Here is a 19166-nt window from a genome sequence, read left to right as displayed (position 1 = left end):
GTGCAACCTGATTAGGTCCACAAAAAGAAGAAACTGACAGCCCCTGACAACTACTCTGGCTCACATTACATATCTCAAGAAAAAGAAGCAATGCAGTGAAAGATAATTGGGAACTGAAAACCAACATATAACATTATAGACAATTTTTTGGCCATTGCAATGAAAACAGTTCCTTAATCTTCCATCAAGAACCTTTTTTTTTTAACTTTTGTGTGCTAAAAGGTCCATGATATTTGTACATACACATGTTTGCCTCACTCTTATTATGTTTAGCATTCTTTGAAGCCAGTTATTTTCTCAAATATTTTTTAGGACTAGGGCTTTTGATTAGTATAGCTTAGTTTTTCATTATATTTTTGTTGTTATTGCTATCTTATTATATTTCTATTATTTCCTTTGATTCTCTGTCGTTTCCTTCATGAACAACCAAATTCTATTGTTCTCTTTCATTCTTCCTTTAACTTTTTACTACAACTTTATCTCCTACTGCTCTCTCATTCTCCCTCTCAATTGTTACTTCCTACATCTCTGAATTTCCCCTCTTCACATTTTTGAAATAACAAATCCTTTTGCACCATAATACCTCTACTGTTGGCAATTTCCTAACAAACCATTTCTGTATATAGTAAAAATTAACATTGAAGATGCCAAAATAGGAACTAAGCGTTTATTTTAATGGTGAATATTGGTTGCGCTCATTTTTGTTATTATTTGGTTCCTCCTAAAATGTGAAGTACTAGAAATCTCCAGAAACACTATAAATTCATAGGGTAGAAGTTCTGTCCTTCGACAGATGAATGGGTAAAGAAAATGTTCATATACACACAATGGAATATTACTCAGCCTTAAAAAAAGAATGACTTTATGACTTTTGCCAGAAAATGAATGAAGCTGGAGATATGCTAAGCAAATTAAGGCAGTTCAAAAAACAAAAGGTCAAATGTTTTTTTGGATATGTGGATGCTAACATACAACAAGGTGGGGAGAGGCAGGGAAGAATAGAAGGTCTTCAGATTATTCAAAGGGGAATAAAGCGCAGGGAGGTAAGACAGGAATAGGAAAGACAGTAGAATGAATTCAGTATAATTTTTATGTTCATATATGAATACTCAACACTGAATCTCTACAACATTTACAGCCACAAGACTGGGATCCTAATTCGAATATGATGTACTTCATGTTTGTATAAAAAAGGTCAATTATACAATACTGTCATGTATAACTACAGAGAACAAAGATTTTTAAAAATTAGTAATGGACAGCAGTGGCAAATCTATATATCATACATTCAGTTTTAAATTCTAAGAAAGAGGAGACTCAAAAACAATTCCATAATTGAAAAATCCATTTTTTTGGAAGCCCATACTTCAATGGATTTGAGATTTTTATCTAGACAGGCTACATATCCTGCAAATGCAGACCACATTAAATGATTAGAAATGTGTAGTGATGTTAACATTTCATAATATATTGAGCCATAGCCATGAAGTGCTATAGACTTGAAATGGATAAAATAGCATATGGTATCAGTTTTGTATCCCAACTAATACTTCAAAAAGAATGAACAAAAATCACAAAATACAATACAATTGAAAAACATTGAGTAACATCTTTTACTAAATCTTGGAGAATTCAGTCTGAATTTTTTAATAAAACTTTTTAAAAATATTTTACAAGCTCAGTGTCTACATGCAGATGCTACTGCAGTAATGATTGTTAATTACACAGGCAGTATCCACCACAGAAATAAAATGGAGTGGAATGTTATAATAGTAACTTGAATTGAAAATAATGATTGAAGGGGCTCTATTGACTAAAACCTTTTGTTGAATATATTTTTGTGGTTATTAGAAATGCCTGGTGACTTTGTTTTTTATTTTTTTCTAATTAGTTATACATGACAGTAGAATGCATTTTGATACATCATACATACATGGAGTATGACTTCTCACTCTTCTGGTAGTACATGTTGTAGAATCACATTGGTTATGTAATCCTATATGTACATATAGAAATTCATTGTATCCTTCCTATCCCCATACCACCTCCCCTCTCTTCATTCTACTCTGCTTAATCCAAAGTAGCTCTATTTTTCCCTAACCCCCCCAAAAAGGAATTTATTATTTGAGTTTGTTTCCTGCTCTTATAGAGAATAAGAATTACCATTCTCCAGTGGCTTTCAAACTTTTTTCCTCATTCCTGATAAAATAGAATCACATCTTAAAATACAACACAGTGTACACATACATTTTTGCCTATGTGTATATTTATTTAGGCAAAGTTTGCAATGTACCCCAATATTTCCTATTTTACTTCATTTTTTCTTTGTTAAATTTTTAAATTTTATTTGTTCTTTTTAGATATACGTGGCAGTAGAATGTATGTTGGCATATTATACATACATGGAATATAAATTATTCTAACTAAGATCGTTTTCTTCTTGTTGTACATGATGTGGAGTAATGTTGGGGTTTAAGTGTGCAGAGTTTAGCTCCCTCAGGCCTGACATTTTGCAAGAGCTGTGGCTGTGATTTAGGTCAGCTGAGGCAAACCTCAGCTAGGAGGAGGAAAAGTTCTCTTCCCCTTATCGCAAGTCACAAGTTCTGCATGGTTTGGCCAAGAGGAAGAAGCTTCCTGCATACTTATCCTGGGAACAGTACATTCTGAAGAAACAAAAAAAAAATGTATCCTCAGAGGAGTAGATAATGTCTACAAAGAACTTTAGGAGGGTACTTATCAAACAAACAGGAACAATTTGAATCTAGCTCTGTGTATCCGCTGAGGCATGATATTTGGACAATGTGGGTAAAGTGTTATTGAAGAATTGCTTGCTTTGTTAGAAGAAGTGTGTAAAAGGAACTTGCAAATAAATTTCAGCATGCAGTTGCGATTGCTGCCTTGGCTCTGCATCCCCTGTGTCCCGGTTATTTCGTGACCCTTACCCAGGGACCCGAACGCTCTAGAGGTTCACAATTGGCGCCGGAATAGGGACCCTGCTGGATTGTCAGGAAGGGTAAGTTATTTTTCTTTATATTACAGGGTGATGGGACAATCTTCATCTTCTCCTTTTTTACGTATTCTTAGGCATTCACTTGCTGTCTATGGTATTAACATTTCCCATTCTGATATAGAGATGTATCTTAAGGTGGTCAGAGAATGGAATCCCTGGTTCCCGGAGGAAGGATCTATGGATGTAGATAATTGGAAACGGGTCCGTCACAATTTTGAAAAGGCTATGAGGCAAGGTGAAAAAATTCCAATTCGGTTTTGGTCTATCTGGTCTATTTTATATACAATGTTTAAAGCTATGGAGGAAGAAAGATTAATTGGCAACTTACAAAAGGAGTTAGCTCCCTCTATTTTAGATCTCCCTCTGGATGTTAGTGAAAAAGAAGAGGTAGTAAAAGATACGCAACAATTGACTCATAATTCTTCACAAAATTCTGCTGATTTAATTGGTACTGCTACAGAAAAGAAAACGAAAGTAAAAACGATGATTGATGATCGCTCCGTTTCGGAGCAATTCAAACTTGTTATGGAGGAGGTTCTGGGACGTCTTAATAAATTAAAAGCTAAAATAGACCCTAAGCCTTTATCGGAAACCAGGCCCTCTGCCCCTCCGGCCACCAACCCTTTCTTGGCAGCTTCTTTAAAGGCTGTCCAGGAAATGGACTCAGAACCTTCTGACGATGAGGACAAAACTCCTTTCTTTGCTTTTCCTATAATCAGGCCTGATCCAGTTAATGGAATGGCACATCCACCTCGGTATGAGGGGATTGAAATTGATCGTATTAGCAGATTTAAAAAGGCAGTGACAATGTATGGACCTCAATCTCATTATGTAAAAGCATTGCTTAATGCTTTTTCTACTCATTACAATAATTTTGCTCCTGAGGATTGGAAGATTGTGGGCCGTGCTCTTCTACAGGAACCTGAATATCTTCAATGGCACATATGGTTTTTAGAAGGATGTGCCACTAAGGCTAGAGAAAATGGTAACAGTCAAAACCCTGTTATTCGTGCCATAGGATACCCTATGTTATCTGGCACTGGTATGTATGATGACATTCAACATCAAATTAATATTCCTCCTGAGATTCATGAGCAATTGAAGGAAATAGCTTTAGAAGCTTGGGACAAAATTAGACCTTGTATTGCTCCAATACATAGAAATTATGTAAAATGTTAAAGCAACTATATATGTTTAAATTGTGTGTGTTGAAGATTAGGAAAAAAGATAATGGTTATTTTTCCTAAATGAAATAACATTCTTCTCTCCACCAATTTTTTTTCTGAAGTTAATGACATTTAAGTCAAAGTTTTATTAAAAGCTACATTTTATAACACTGGCACAAAAAAGCAATTTTAAGCTTGTTTGCACAGTTCTTTTTTTTTTCCATTGGAAATGGAATTCATTGCCTTAGGTCTTTTTAAATAGTGTATTATCGTTGGGGCTAACTCTATGCTCAAAAACCAGTTTATTTATAACCTGTTGTAAGTGCTATATTCTGTTTACAGTTAGGAAATGCAAAATTTTAAGTGATCTCCTAGCTTGTAAGCAAACTGAAGATGCACTATCCCTTTTCTATATAAAAATAAGTTAATATATCAATAAATCAACTCAGCAAGGTGGGTTTAATATTACCCTTTCCTATGTGTTTTATCTAATTCTTTTGGTTGTTAATATGGTGATAAATGAAAGTCAAGGTAAATTTTAAATATTAAGATTTCCGATTTATTGAGCTTGAATTATGCCACCATGCTTATGTAAAAATGAAGGTGGCACCATGGTAAAACTTAATGAGAAGTAGTTTCTCAGTTGTAATAATTTTGATTTCTCTTTCTTGTGATCTCTCCTTCCCTGTTGTCTTGAACCATAGCAAAAGGATACTACATCTCTCATTACTATAGTGATGAGGTTATTGAAGTTATATAAACACATCTCAATCTCTGTTTCTTTAAAAGGTATCTATTAAGTCCTGCTAGGTGATTGACAAGACTAAATAGAGAGAATAAAGGTAAATGTGATTCATATTTTGCACACAAATGCAGAATTTTATAACCACATGACTTCATAGTTATGATCTCAAAAAAATTTCTCCTTTAATTTTTCTTGCAGTTAATGTAAGAATACTCTAAATCTCTAAGCTTCTGAAATATTAAAAGTAAAAATAATCTAATAAAGATGTAATTTATCCATTTAACATGTTTATTTTTCCTTATGTACTCAAGGTGATTTATCTGTTCAGCTCAGTGATATTGCAGCTAAAAAACATTCATTAGCAAAAGGAGAAACAATCTACATCTAACAGAGGAATCAAAAATGTTTCTTATTTTTGTTGAGTTAAATGTTTGACTCTAACACTTTTCTACATACAAAACATAGATTCTCCAAAAATATTATGCCATATGCTGACCAGATTGCATTATTAATTGAACAAGGAAGACAGAGAAGTATAACTTTGACGGGCAATGACATTTCTCACATAATTACCCCATTACCTAAAGACCAATGGACTTACTTGGTACAAATGACTGAAATGCTACAAATAGCGTTGGCTGAATATACCGGAGGTATTTCCTATCATTTCCCCAAGGGCAAATGATGGGCCATGTTAAAACGTCAACATTTTGTAATCAATAATATTATTAGTGAATATCCTTTAAACAATGTTGTTACTGTGTTTACTGATGGATCAAAAACTAAAAGTGCTTATTGGACAGAGAATCAATATTGGGTTCAAATAACAAACTATCAATCTGTTCAACAAAATGAATTATTTGCAGTCATTCAAGTTTTAAATGATTTTGATAATCAAGACATTAACATTCTTACTGACTCTATATACATGATGGGAGTAGTTAAAAATATATTTACTGCAGTAGCTTATTCTAATAAACCTACTCTACAAAATCTTTTTCTTACTTTACAAAAACTTTTACAAGGTCGTAATGCTCGCATATTTATAGATCATATTAGATCACACTCTAAATTACCAGGATTTTTGACATATGGTAATGCTCAGGTAGACAAATTAGTGATGTTCAAAACTCCTCAAGAAGAACATAATCTGTTTCATTCTAATGCCGGACATTTACACATTAAATATAAGATTCCATATAAACAAGCAAAACAAATTATTAAAAATTGCCCAGTTTGTCGACCTTTACATCTTAGGATTGTACCTTCCAGAGTAAATCCTAGAGGGATTCAACCTAATGAATTATAGCAAATGGATGTTACACATGTTCCCTTGTTTGGACGTTATTCTTGTGTTCATGTTACTATTGACACATACTCTAAATTTTTGTGGGCTATGGCTCAAATTGGAGAAACCACCCGTCATGTTATTCAACATTTAGTGGAAACATTTGCTATTATGGGAATTCCTGCTATGATTAAAACTGATAATGGTCCAGCTTATACTAGTAAAAATTTTAAAGATTTTTGCAAATTATATGATATTGTTCATCTAACTGGAATAGAATATAATCCACAAGGACAAGCTTTAGTAGAACGTGTACATGCTACGCTTAAAACACAAATTAAAAAATTAAAAAGGAGGAAAATGACAGATTTAAATATGCACTTGTTTAGACATTTACAAAATCAACCTAAAGCATTGTTACATCAAGCCTTATTTATTTTAAATTTTCTTAATCTTCCACAAGGAGAAATATTGACAAGAGCAGAACGACATTTTGAGCAAAAAACCTTAGAAACAGTTCATGAACCAATTTGGATAAAAATTGCAGCAGATGCTGAATGGCAGCCAGGGATTTTACTTTATAGAGGAAAGGGCTATGCTTATGTTTCAACAGAAAATGGACACCGGCAGTGGCTCCCAGGGCGGTGGATCCAGACCCGTCACAATCAGAACGGCACCAAGGGGGGCACCCTATCCACTACCCCAGCCGAGGAATCAAGATCCTGAGCTTGATGTTTCGGTGGCAGCAATGGCGCGTCTTCATCTTGGGGCCCAACGTCGTCGACGTCTTAATTTCTCTCCCTTACCTACGTGGGGTCAAATTAAAAAGCTGAGTGGGGAAGGGCAGAAGGTGCTGTAACAAACAGGGAAGAATTGCACCCCAGAAAATTTATTTCTGGCTATGTGTGCATTATTGACAGTGTCTTCCGCTTCTGAGGTACAAAATAATAATACTCACTATTGGGCCTATATTCCCAATCCACCTTTGCTGGAACCTGTTACTTGGGGTGACAAGGATATTACCTTATATACTTCTCCTGCTCTTTTATCTCCCCCTTGGAACAATTTAACATATATAAATATTAATGATGGAACACCATTTAATTTTACTTATGAGAATAATAACAGTAAACCTATATGCTTGGGTGTTCCTCCTTGCTTGCAATTAGATTGGCAACATTGGATACTAGTTGGAAATTGGAGTAAAAGTTCTCGAACACGTTTACAACGGTTGTCTGCATGGTCCGTCAATATGACCTGGGATAATATAACTGAACAAAAATATCCTATGTTCCCTGAGTGCCCCGATTTTACTTATCAGGACTTGAGATACTCCCCTTTCATATGGCAGGAATGTTTAGGTAAATTTGGGAAGATATTTCAGAATATTATCATGTGGGGTCCTTACGGGATGTTCTTAAAAAATTGTTCAGAATGGAATATTACTGCTTGTGATTTATCTTCTACATACAGAATCCCGCCGAAAGAGAGATGGAATGAAACCATTCAGAACGACAAATTGATGGCCTGGGGTGATGGCGGAATTGCTGATCCACGCTTGGCTTCAGTGCAGTACCCTCATCATTTACAAACACATTTATGGAAAATTGCTGCTGCAATTAAACCTGTAATTTTGTCTAATGGCTCTTTCTCTGGGACTAGTCAATCTGCTGCTTCTTATAATTTTACTGTATTTAAAGAATATAATATAACCACATGTGTGCCCATGCCATACCTGTTCTTAATTGGAAATGTTACTTTTGATGAGGGAATTTTATGCTTTAATTGTAAATTGTATACCTGTATTAATACATCTCTTTCTATTCCTTCTGGTTATTCCATTGTGCTGTTACAACAGCGCTCTCACATTTGGCTTCCTGTGAACTTACAAAGAACATGGTCCCAAGATCCTGTAAATACTTTGGTTTTGGAATTTTTTAGACAATTATTAAAACGTACTAAACGGTTTGTGGGAGTTGTTGTTGCTGTAATTCTAAGTCTTATCGCAGTGACTACAGTTGCTACAGTTTCAGGGATAGCTTTACATACTTCTTTACAAACAAAACAGTTTGTTGAGGAATGGCATAAAGATTCGCATGAGTTATGGCTATCCCAGACTCAAATTGATTCTAGACTTCAAACTCAAATAGATATTTTAAAACAGACAGTTAATTGGTTAGGAAAAAAGATACTCACTTTAGAAAAAGAAATTAGATTAAAATGTGACTGAAATTCAACTTCTTTCTGTATAACTAATGTACAATATAATCAAAGCTTACACGAATGGAGTATCATACAAAATTATCTTGATGGTAATGATACAGCTCAATTAATGATTGATTCTTTACAAAAGGATGTATTTGAAATTTTTAGAAAAGGGTTTCAACATGATGATGCTGCACAAATAGCTGAATTGTTTTTAAAACAGTTAGAGGGATTAGATCCCAAAGGAATTGCTCAAAGTCTTACCCATATGGCTGGAGGAGTGGGAATAGTGTTATGCTTAGTTATTATCCTGTTTATAATTACATATTGTATGTGCATAAGACCATCTCAAAACGCTATATTAACTTTGTGGAAAGCTGTTTTAGAAAAGCAAAAGAAAAAAGAAGGAATTGTTGGGATTTAAGTGTGCAGAGTTTAGCTCCCTCAGGCCTGACATTTTGCAAGAGCTGTGGCTGTGATTTAGGTTAGCTGAGGCAAACCTCAGCTAGGAGGAGGAAAAGTTCTCTTCCCCTTATCGCAAGTCACAAGTTCTGCATGGTTTGGCCAAGAAGAAGAAGCTTCCTGCATACTTATCCTGGGAACAGTACATTCTGAAGAAACAAATGCATCCTCAGAGGAGTAGATAATGTCTACAAAGAACTTTAGGAGGGTACTTATCAAACAAACAGGAACAATTTGAATCTAGCTCTGTGAATCTGCTGAGGCATGATATTTGGACAATGTGGACAACGTGATATTAAAGAATTGCTTGCTTTGTTAGAAGAAGTGTATAAAAGGAACTTGCAAATAAACTTCAGCATGCAGTTGCGATTGCTGCCTTGGCTCTGCATCCCCTGTGTCCTGGTTATTTCGCGACCCTTACCCAGGGACCCGAACGCTCTAGACGTTCACAGAGTAACCCTGATCATGTATTAAAATACAAGCCTAGGAAAGTTATGTTTGATTAATTCCACTGTACTTCCTATTCCTGCCCCTTCCTTCCCTGCATTCTCCTTTGTCTAATGCAATGGACTTCTATTCTTTCCCCTTGCCACCCTCCCTTGTTGTGAGTTTGCATCCATATATCAGAGATAACATTCTGTGTTTGTTTGTTTTTCACTTACCATTATATTCTCCAGTTCCATCCATTTACCAGCCAATGCCATTATTTTATTCTTCTTTATGACTGAGTAATATTCCACTGTATAATATTCCACATTTTCTTTCCTCATTCATCCATTGAAGGACACCAAGATTGGTTCTATGTCATGGCTATTATGAATTGAGCTGCTATAAATTTTGGTTACTTCATATGCCAGTAAGTAGGTGGTAATATTGGCTTAAGCAATTTCTGCCTGACTTGACTGGGATGATGGATAGGATATGATCATCATTTAAAAGTAGGGAACTTGAAGAAGATGTTACATAACTGATCCATCAGTGGGGGATTGCATTATGAAATAATTATATGCCTTGCATGAAGTTTCACTGCAGGGCTCATTTAATTATGAGATTCTCTAAATACATTTACATGTCTGTTTACAGATCATTAACAATACACAATAGGTTGGGGAAAGAGAAGCAGAAAACAAAAGGTTTAGGATTATCTTGTCCTTACAATTCAGCCACTGTGGAGTTAAGTAACAGTTTCTTAAGAGCAGGAAGCATGTCATATTTGCTGTCTGACACAAAGTACCACTCAGTAGATGTTGAATAAGTGAATAGAGATTTATTAAACAATGACTGCATTTAATAAAATATGTTTAAAAGTATAACTGTCTATTTCCAGAAGGACATTTGGCTTGACACTTAACAATTAAACACATACAATAGGATGGCTGGTGACACAGTGCAGCAAGCAGAATAATTGTGTGATATAGAAATCCACGTTTTAATCCACAATTGTGAAGATATATAATGTTACATGGCAAAGTAAAATTGAAGGTTAGATCAAACTGAGGCTCAATATTTGATCTTCAAATATGGAGATGATGTTGGATTATGAAAGTGAATCCAATGTAATCATAATAATCCTTAAATGGGCAAGAGGAATGGATAATCAGGTAGTGCTAGAGTAATTCAAGAAATACTTAACATCCAGTTGTTGGTTTTCAAGAGATAAGAAGGAGACATAAGCCAAGGAGTGTGAACAGCTACTAGAAATTGAGGGAAAAAATGAATTCTTCCCTACAACCTCTAGAAATAAGCACCTCTGCTGATTATTTGATACTAACCTACTGTGGCACATTTTAAGCATCTGTCTTCCAGAAATATTAGAGAATAAGTGTGTTGTTTTAAACTACTGAATTTTTGGTAATTTTTATAGCAAAAAATAGGAAACATATGCTGAGAATGGGAGAAGTCAGATCTGAAAGGTTGATTTTCAAAATTTTTCAGATGTACTCCCTCTATATAATGAGTAATGTGTATACAAACAAAACAAGGAATAAGAATCTTCACATCTCATCTCCTTTTACTGCAAACTAGAAATAATAGCAGTATTGATATTAGCACCAAAATAGTCAGAATTTGTGTCTGGGACTGACATACCCAAGAGTTGTTTAGTTAGCCATGGCTTTCCTGAGTAATACCAGCAAGGCATTCATTCACTTACTCATTCAGCAGTGGGTAGCACTGTTCTAAGAGATCAGGATAGAGTTTGAAAAGCACAAGCCTTTTCTCTCATGGAGTTTACATCCTAGGTCAGAAAATAAAAACACATCAACAAATGAATATGTACCAAGAGTAGGGACTATGATAGATGCTATAATGAAAATATTGTTAAAGTCGAATGAAAAGGAATGATGTAAAGAAGTGTGTTTAGATATGATGAACATTGAAGGGCTCTCTAAGATGACCTTAATGAAGTGAATAAATTTAGAGAAGAGAAATACAACACAGATAATAAAATATTTTTAATGCACATTGACTTCTTAGAAAGAGGTGAAGTGGTATCTCCAGTCCTGGTGAAAAGACAAAATATTTACAGAGGATTTTTCTGGTGTTATTTCTTTTGCATAAATTTAAGACCCTTGCCAGGCATACACTTGCAATCTTAATGTATTTGATGGCCAAAATGAAGGCTTACAGTTTTGAGGCCAGTCTGGACAAGTTAGTGACATTTGGTCTCAAAATAAAAATAAAATTGTTGTTGGTGTAGTTCATTGATAGAGTGCCCCTGGGTCCAATCCCCACTATTGGCGGGGAGTGGGTAGGGAGAGACAGAGAGAGAGAGAGAGAGAGAGAGAGAGAGAGAGAGAGAGAGAGAGAGAGAGAGGAGATAGATTACATTATAATCATGATAAAAAGAAACCTTATTATCAATCACTGTTTATTCCAGCAGCAGAGTCCTCCTCAATAATTTCTCATTAATTATCTATCTATCTACTAATTATATGCATTTCTTAAAAATGAAATTATATTTGATGATTTCTACTTATTTTCTTTTGCTTAGTATGTATAATATTTACATTATTCATCTATGTTACATTATTAATATTTTATAGATGGATTTTATGAATCTTATAGATGAATAATATTCTAATGTATAAATGTTCCATGTTTATTTATCTATTCATCAATTTATAGCCATTGGCTACGTTCCAGCAATTTGGCTACTATTTATGTTACTTCAATATACATTTTTGTAAAGTTTTGACATTTGTCTTTATTTATCTTGGGTATATACTCAGGAGTCAGTTACCAGTTCACACAATAATACTATGTTTAACTTTGAGAAATTGTCATGCTGTTTCCAAAGCAATGATAACTTTTTACATTCTCACCAGTAACATATTGTGGTTTTTTTTTTTTTTCATCCTTACCAATACTTATTATTCTCCATGATTTTTCAATTCAACAATTATTTTATAACTACACATTATTCTTTTTGATTTTTTTAATCATCAAAAAAAGAGCAGGGAGAGGCATAGATTATTTGTCATGGTCTTGGTGTTTCACACCAAGCAAAGAAATTCATTTCTCATTCAATGGCAGAGATCACATTTTTGGGTCACAAATAATCCAGTGTCATTTTCATGGATGCTCCAAAGAGCTCTGAGGAGACCAAACACATCACAGCAATGCTAGAGCCAACTAGACCCACAAATTAGGTGAATGGGACAAGGTCTGTGTAGGGAGAAACCAGATCTAGTATTGTGCACAGTGTTTTGAAGAATATTGAGGTGGATTGGGAGAAATAAATATACAGCTCCACAAACCAGTGCAGAGACAATGCCTGTGATTGCTTTCCCCATTCCCAGAAACACTCAGAGGTCACAAAGCAAAGGCTTGGGAATTTATTATGCTTCCCCAAATCTGGCAGAAAAAAAATCTGTAAGTCCAGTAAGAAATAATCTCATCTCAAATACATCAGCCAGAATTTTAGACTACTTATTGTTAAGTTTTGGATTTGACTGAAAGTGCCCTTTGTGTTAATTTGATAGGTTTCCCTGCATTTTTACACTACATACAGCAAGCCAAATTTGTGCACGTTTTGGTATTTCAATGTGTTAATTGTGTTTGCTCTCTTTTATCTTATTCTTTATTCACTTTCTCCTTATCTTTTTTAATCTCACTTTTGTCTTACTCTGTCTCTTCCTTCACCACTTCACTTATTTTTAAAAATGTGTTTATTCATTTATTTCCTCTTTCACTTTTCTTCTAATATTCAAGGTTTAATATTATTTTTACTTCCTTTAATATCCAATTTTTCAACTTGCCATACACTACTATTCCCCATTTTCACTTTTTTGACAAATGGAATTTTAGAGAACTTTTTTTTCAGTTTGCTAATACATGATTTGCTCTCCAGTGGTCAGTTAATGGTGATTATTACCTCCTTTGAAAGAAGGGCTAGAGACTGATCATAGTATTGTAGAAAAGTTGAGTGAGTATTTCAATGAAGAGATAAACCCCAAGCTTGTGGTATACAGTAAAGATAAAGCAACTTATTAAAAAGTCTCTCACATGGTGGGGTATACATCCCAGGATATGCCTAAATCTCAACACAGAAATACAGAAAATAAGGTAATATTACACCTCCAAAAGTACATAAGCCTGCAATTACTGAGCCTGTATATAATTGAAGAGGAAGGAATATTGGACAAATAATTTAAAAAGTTGAATGCTATAATATCCAATAAATAAAAGAATATATAAGGGAAAATACAGGATATGAATACATTTTAATAAAATGACAGAGATTCTACAAAAGAACAAAATAGAAATCTTGGAAAGAAAAACTCAATTACATAAAAAATTTGGTGTATCTCACCAAAGACCGGGTTAGGCAAAAGAATGAATATCAGGGCTGAAAGACAAAGTTCAGGAAGTAGAACCCTCACACAGTAATAAAGAAAAAATAAGAAATTATGAACAAATTATACAAGAAATCTAGGAGAACATTACAATACAAAAAGAAGACTAATTGATATGAGGAAGAAGAGGAGACACAGATTAATGACATAGAAAATGTATTCAATGAAATGATAGAAAATTTCCTAATCTTCAGAAGTATATATACATATGGGTACTGGAGATACACCAAAGGAGGACCAGAAGAGAATTTCTCCATGGCTATTATAGCTAGAATTCCAAAAATCCAGAACAAACAAATAATTTTAAAAGCTCAGAGAGAGAATCACCAAGTCAATTATAAGGGCAAACTAATCACAACACCAGAAGTTTTTCTCAACAGAAAGTCTGAAAGTAAGGACATGGAATGATATATTTCATGCTGTGGAAGGATAAAAGGGCCAACATAGGCTATCAAATCCAGCAAAGTTATCATTCAGAACTGAACAGGGAGTAACAACCATGAAAGCTAAGTATAAACTAAAGGACTTTATGACAACTAAGCTAGTATTGCAGAAGATAAAAGGATTCTACACACACACACACACACACGCACAAACGAAGATAAACACAGTCAAGATATCACAGGAAAGATTAAATCTAGCTAAAGGACAAGATAACCAAATGAGAATTAGCAACAATTCAAACATTAGAAATAAACAAAATGAAAGGAATTAACACATACTTTTGGTAATACAATTTTTCTGAAATCAAATTATCTTAATCCTTTAATTGAGAGGCATTGAATAAGAGTTTGGATTAAAAACAAAACTCGATTTTATGTTTTCTCTGAGAAACACACATTATAAGCAAAGACATTCACAGGCAGAAATTGAAAAGATAAAAAATGACTTTCCATAAAAACGGAATCCATAAGCAATCAGGAGCACATACTTTGATATAAGATAAAGCAGAATTCAAGCTAAAATTAGTCAAGGAAACAAAGGTCATTACATATTGGTAACTACTTTATTCAACTTTGCAATGCTGTAACCAAAATATCTAACACCCACAACTTAAAGGAGGAAAGGTTTATTTTGACCTATTGTTTTAGAGGTTCATTCCATGTTCTGCTGACTCAATAGCTCTATTCCCAAAGTAAGGTAGAATAGCATGGCATAAGGAAGTGGCAGTGGAAAGCTGTTGTTTAAGAAAACTAAGAAATACAGGGGGGAGGGGCCATAGAGAGGGTGCACACTTCTATGCCAGTTTGCCAGTGACCCATTTCCTATACCCATGCCCTATAGACAGGCTGGGTCTACAATTACTATCCAGTTCATTCAAACTAGGATGGACTAATTAGGTTACAGGTGTAACAATTCAATCAGTTCAAATTCCTATATTAATACAAGAGATTTTGGGGGGTCATCATATATACAGACCCCAAATTTCCAACTGTATCCCTCAAAAGGCTTATGTCATCTCACAGTGGAAAATGCATGTAGTCAATTTTCAAGAGTTCCATAGTCTTAACTGTTCTAACATTGCCCAAGTTCAAGTCCAAAGTCTTACCTGAGACACAAGGCAAACTGTTAGTTGTGGGCCATAGTAAACAAACAAACAAATAAACAAATTACATATATCTAATATACAGTGGCACAGAGTAAAAAACTCCTATTCCAAAAGCAAAGAATAGGAAAATATAAAGAAGAGATGTTACCAAAGACAGAAACCCAGCTGGGAAAGCATGTCTCAACTCTGCCTGAAAAGGGTACAACATCTAAGACAGGATCATGCAATTTACTTTCTAAAGGGATTAGGCAACTTCACCTCTTTGATCTTGATGATTGCAGTACACATGGGTTCTCTTTTAGACTGAATCTATCCATTGTCAGCAGCTTTCCTTGGCAGACCTCTAATCCACATCACAGGCATCTTTTAATTTCTGGTGTCTCCATTGCAGCTTCAGCTTCACCTGTCCAGCTACAAGAATTTTCCCCTCAGGTTCAACCTTCAGGGACTGCAAGCCTGCTACAATTTATCTGGACTTACAGGTCTTCTTTTGAAATCTTGTAGAAGCTTCAATGATCCGTTATCCTGAACATTCTGAATTCCTTCAGGGCATATACCACATGAATGATGCCAAGATCAGTCAGCTGCCAACTTACATGATATCTGTGTCTCTAGAACCACCGATCCAATGGCCTCTAAGTGTCTGCATGGTTCAGTATTTTAAAACAATTTCCTATTCCCCCTGTGCTTTCAGGGCACCCCTATGACATCTTATCAACTAATTTTCCCATCCATACCCTGGATTGTGGTCCTGAAAATTTCTGAGATGCTATTATCTTACTTATTGTCACTGTTTAAAGCGCTTAGAATTCCTTTATGAGGTATAATTCTTCTGGCAAAACTGCAAGTTTTTGTTTTTAATTTTCTTATAGTTGTAGATGGACACCATGCCTTTATATATATATATATATATATATATATATATATATATATATATATATATATATATATATATATATATTTTTTTTTTTTAATGTGGTGCTGAGGATTGAACCAAGTGCCTCACACATGATAAGCAAGTGCTCTGCCATGGAACTACAATCCAAGCCTCAAACTACAAGTTTTTAAAAAGTTTTAGTTCTTCTTTCTGCTCCCAATTTTCAGAGTGAACCTGCCCCAAAACTACCAGCAATAACCATTCCACTGACTGAATGCTGTTCTACATTGAAACTTTTTCCAACAGATTAATTAATCCATACTTTAAAATTCATCCTCACATAAATTCTCTGAACATCAACTATATATATCCAAGTTATTTTCCAAAGTATAACATGAGTGGCCTCTAATCCAATTTCCAATAGAGTTCTCATTCCTACCAAAAAAGTTTTGAGCACATTCTGCACTCCTATTGGCATTCTGAACATTGGAGCTCCCACTAGAATGGCTCATTAAATTTTACTTAAAATGTTCTAAGGATTTTCCACCCTGTATTTTACAAAATTTTCCTGCCCAAAATGAGTTTTCAAATATTTTGCAACTTTGTAGTCAGGGTACTCAAAACAACTATCTCACTTCTTGGTACCAATTTCTATTTTAGTCAGCTTTGCATTGTTTTTATCAAAAGACTTGACAAAATCGCTTAGGAGAAAAAAAATCATTTTGGCTCATGGTTTCAGAGATTAAGTACATGGTCAGAACTCTATTGTTCTGAACCAGAAGGGAGTTACAGAGAAAAAGCTGCTCAGTTCATGACAACCTGGAAGAAGGGAAGTGAAGGTGGAAAGGGAAAATGCACAATTCCAGGGCATGGCCTCAGTGACCTACCTCTTCCAACCATTCCTCACCTCACTTATGACCCAGTCAATACATTCAAAGTGGGATGGACCAATCAGGTTGCAGCTATCACAATTTTATCATTTCAAATTTCTGCATTAATATGGGAGCTTCCATGGCATACCACATATTCAAATTATATCAGCAATGAAAATAGTTCAGAAAACTCTAAGTTGGCAGACTAGAGGAAGTATACATTTCCTACTTGCTCTGTTGGTCAGAATTAAAATGACAATCTAGATGGCTGTATTATTCACCAATATTTGTCTGTCAAACACTTGGAGAAGTCCAGAGATTCTGCTCTTGTTAATGGAGGATAAAGGATAATATACTTGAGCTCAGCAGCATCAGTGAAAATGTCACCAAACAAGGAGGAACAACACAAAACAAAAGAGAAGCAAAACAAAGTTGGCCCATAAATACATGTAGAAAGCAATCTGTATTTTCAGATACAAAGATTGCACAGAAAACTAGTGTTTTGAAATGTGTTTTGTGTTTCCAACTAACAAGCAAAGAACTGAGGTGGAGATTCAGTTCAAGGAATTCATATTGAATCTTGTTCTTATGGGAACCTGAGGGTTCTTCGCAAATACTTCTACTCTACTTCAGCCATCTTACCACATGACCTATAGTGTACCTGACAAATGATGATCCCTAAACAGTTAAAGGGAATAATTGATCCACAACTGAGGTAGAGAGGAGCATGCAATCTCTCTCCCTTTGAACATTGTGGTGACAATGACCAGCTAAAAACAGTTGGGGAAATTAAAGAAGCAGGGATAATTACATTTGGGGAGGGATACTTGGCAATTTATATTAGGTGGTGCGGGGGGGGGGGGCTACAGGTAACCTGCTTTACACCCAGAGAAGTCAGTTACCATGCCTTCTGAATAGAATTCTGGGTAGACATTAGAATCCAAGATTCCCAGCTGAGACTGACATCTCCTTAGCCCCAGGTAAGCAAGAAATTAATCACTTCAGTGTAGATACCCCAAATAAATGTACAAAGACTTGAACCCAGATGCCAGAACTTTCAAAATAGATTTCTGCACCACTTCCAACCATGAAAAGCATCAATCTCAGAGACCAAATGGAAGGTACTTCCAGTACTTCCCCTGTACACACATTTTTTAGTACTCCCCATCTACTTCACCTTTTACTGGGAGAGTATAACCTGAGAGCTACTCATAACCACAACAGCTGGCAGCTAGGTGAGGAACACAAAGACATTGAAATGAACTACCCTGGCCCTTGACCCAAAGGCTACAGAGACAAACTTAAATATAAAGAAAGATAAAACCATCACTACTAAGACTTTTGACTTCAGCAGAAAAAGTCTTTTATTTTCCATTATGATTTTTCTATTTTTCTTCTATTTTCTCATCTATTTTATCTTTTTTATATTCATACCCCTTCACTCTTTTCTATTTTTTTATAATTTAAACTTTAATATTTTCAAATATCATTTCAAAGTATTTTATTATTTTCAACTTTTTTTCCATTTTACAAGATTTGGTAGGTTTGTAAATGTGTATGTGTATGTTTGTGTGTGTGTGTGTGTGTGTGTGTGTGTTTGAGTCTATGTGTTATCACTGTATAGACAGTAACAATATCTATTTTTCATATAATTTTACTTCCTTATTAATTTCTTCCTTGTGCATTTTTTTATTATTTAGCCTTGTTTTGACATATGTGGGGTATAATTCACATTAGTTTGAACTATTTTGATTTTACATTTGCTTATTTATTTGTATCTTGGTATTTGTCCCTTTTATTGCCCCCTTTTCACTCTCTTCCACAACTAATAGCAAAATTTTCCTGTTCCTTCTCCCTCTTTTTTATTTTAACTTTACTGTTAGTAAATTTTTCTTTCATTGTTTAAAATTGACCTCTGATATCTATCTCCTGACTCTCCTCTGTTTGCTGTGTAAAATAATTCATATTTTACATGCCTTCATACCCTATTTTATCTTCATTTAAGGAACTGTAATTCCACTATCTAATGTAATTATATAGTTGATGAATTAATGCTGCTGTGTTATTAATACAGTGAATGACATAATAGACACATTTTCCAAGGCCTGACATATTTTACAGTTTTTCACTGTTGGT

The 19166-nt window shown here is 34.7% G+C and overlaps 1 protein-coding gene across 1 annotated transcript; it reads left to right on the top strand.

Annotated features, from left to right (window-relative positions):
* Window positions 1-3055: 3055 nt before the first annotated feature.
* On the top strand, window positions 3056-9264 carry LOC131424126 (endogenous retrovirus group K member 7 Gag polyprotein-like). Its single transcript, XM_058578723.1, has 2 exons — window positions 3056-7146; window positions 7683-9264. Exon 1 carries the CDS (start codon window positions 3134-3136, stop codon window positions 4187-4189), a length of 1056 nt encoding a protein of 351 aa, XP_058434706.1. The 5' UTR covers window positions 3056-3133; the 3' UTR covers window positions 4190-7146; window positions 7683-9264.
* The last annotated feature ends 9902 nt before the right edge of the window (window positions 9265-19166 follow it).

This window comes from Marmota monax, unplaced genomic scaffold, assembly GCF_021218885.2.
Source record: "Marmota monax isolate L192 unplaced genomic scaffold, Marmota_monax_Labrador192_F-V1.1 WCK01_AAM20220418_F8-fsc00212, whole genome shotgun sequence".
NCBI classification, from domain to species: domain Eukaryota; kingdom Metazoa; phylum Chordata; class Mammalia; order Rodentia; family Sciuridae; genus Marmota; species Marmota monax.
The sequence above is the reverse complement of the archived record's forward strand: the minus strand, read 5'-3'. Positions and strand labels throughout refer to the sequence as shown.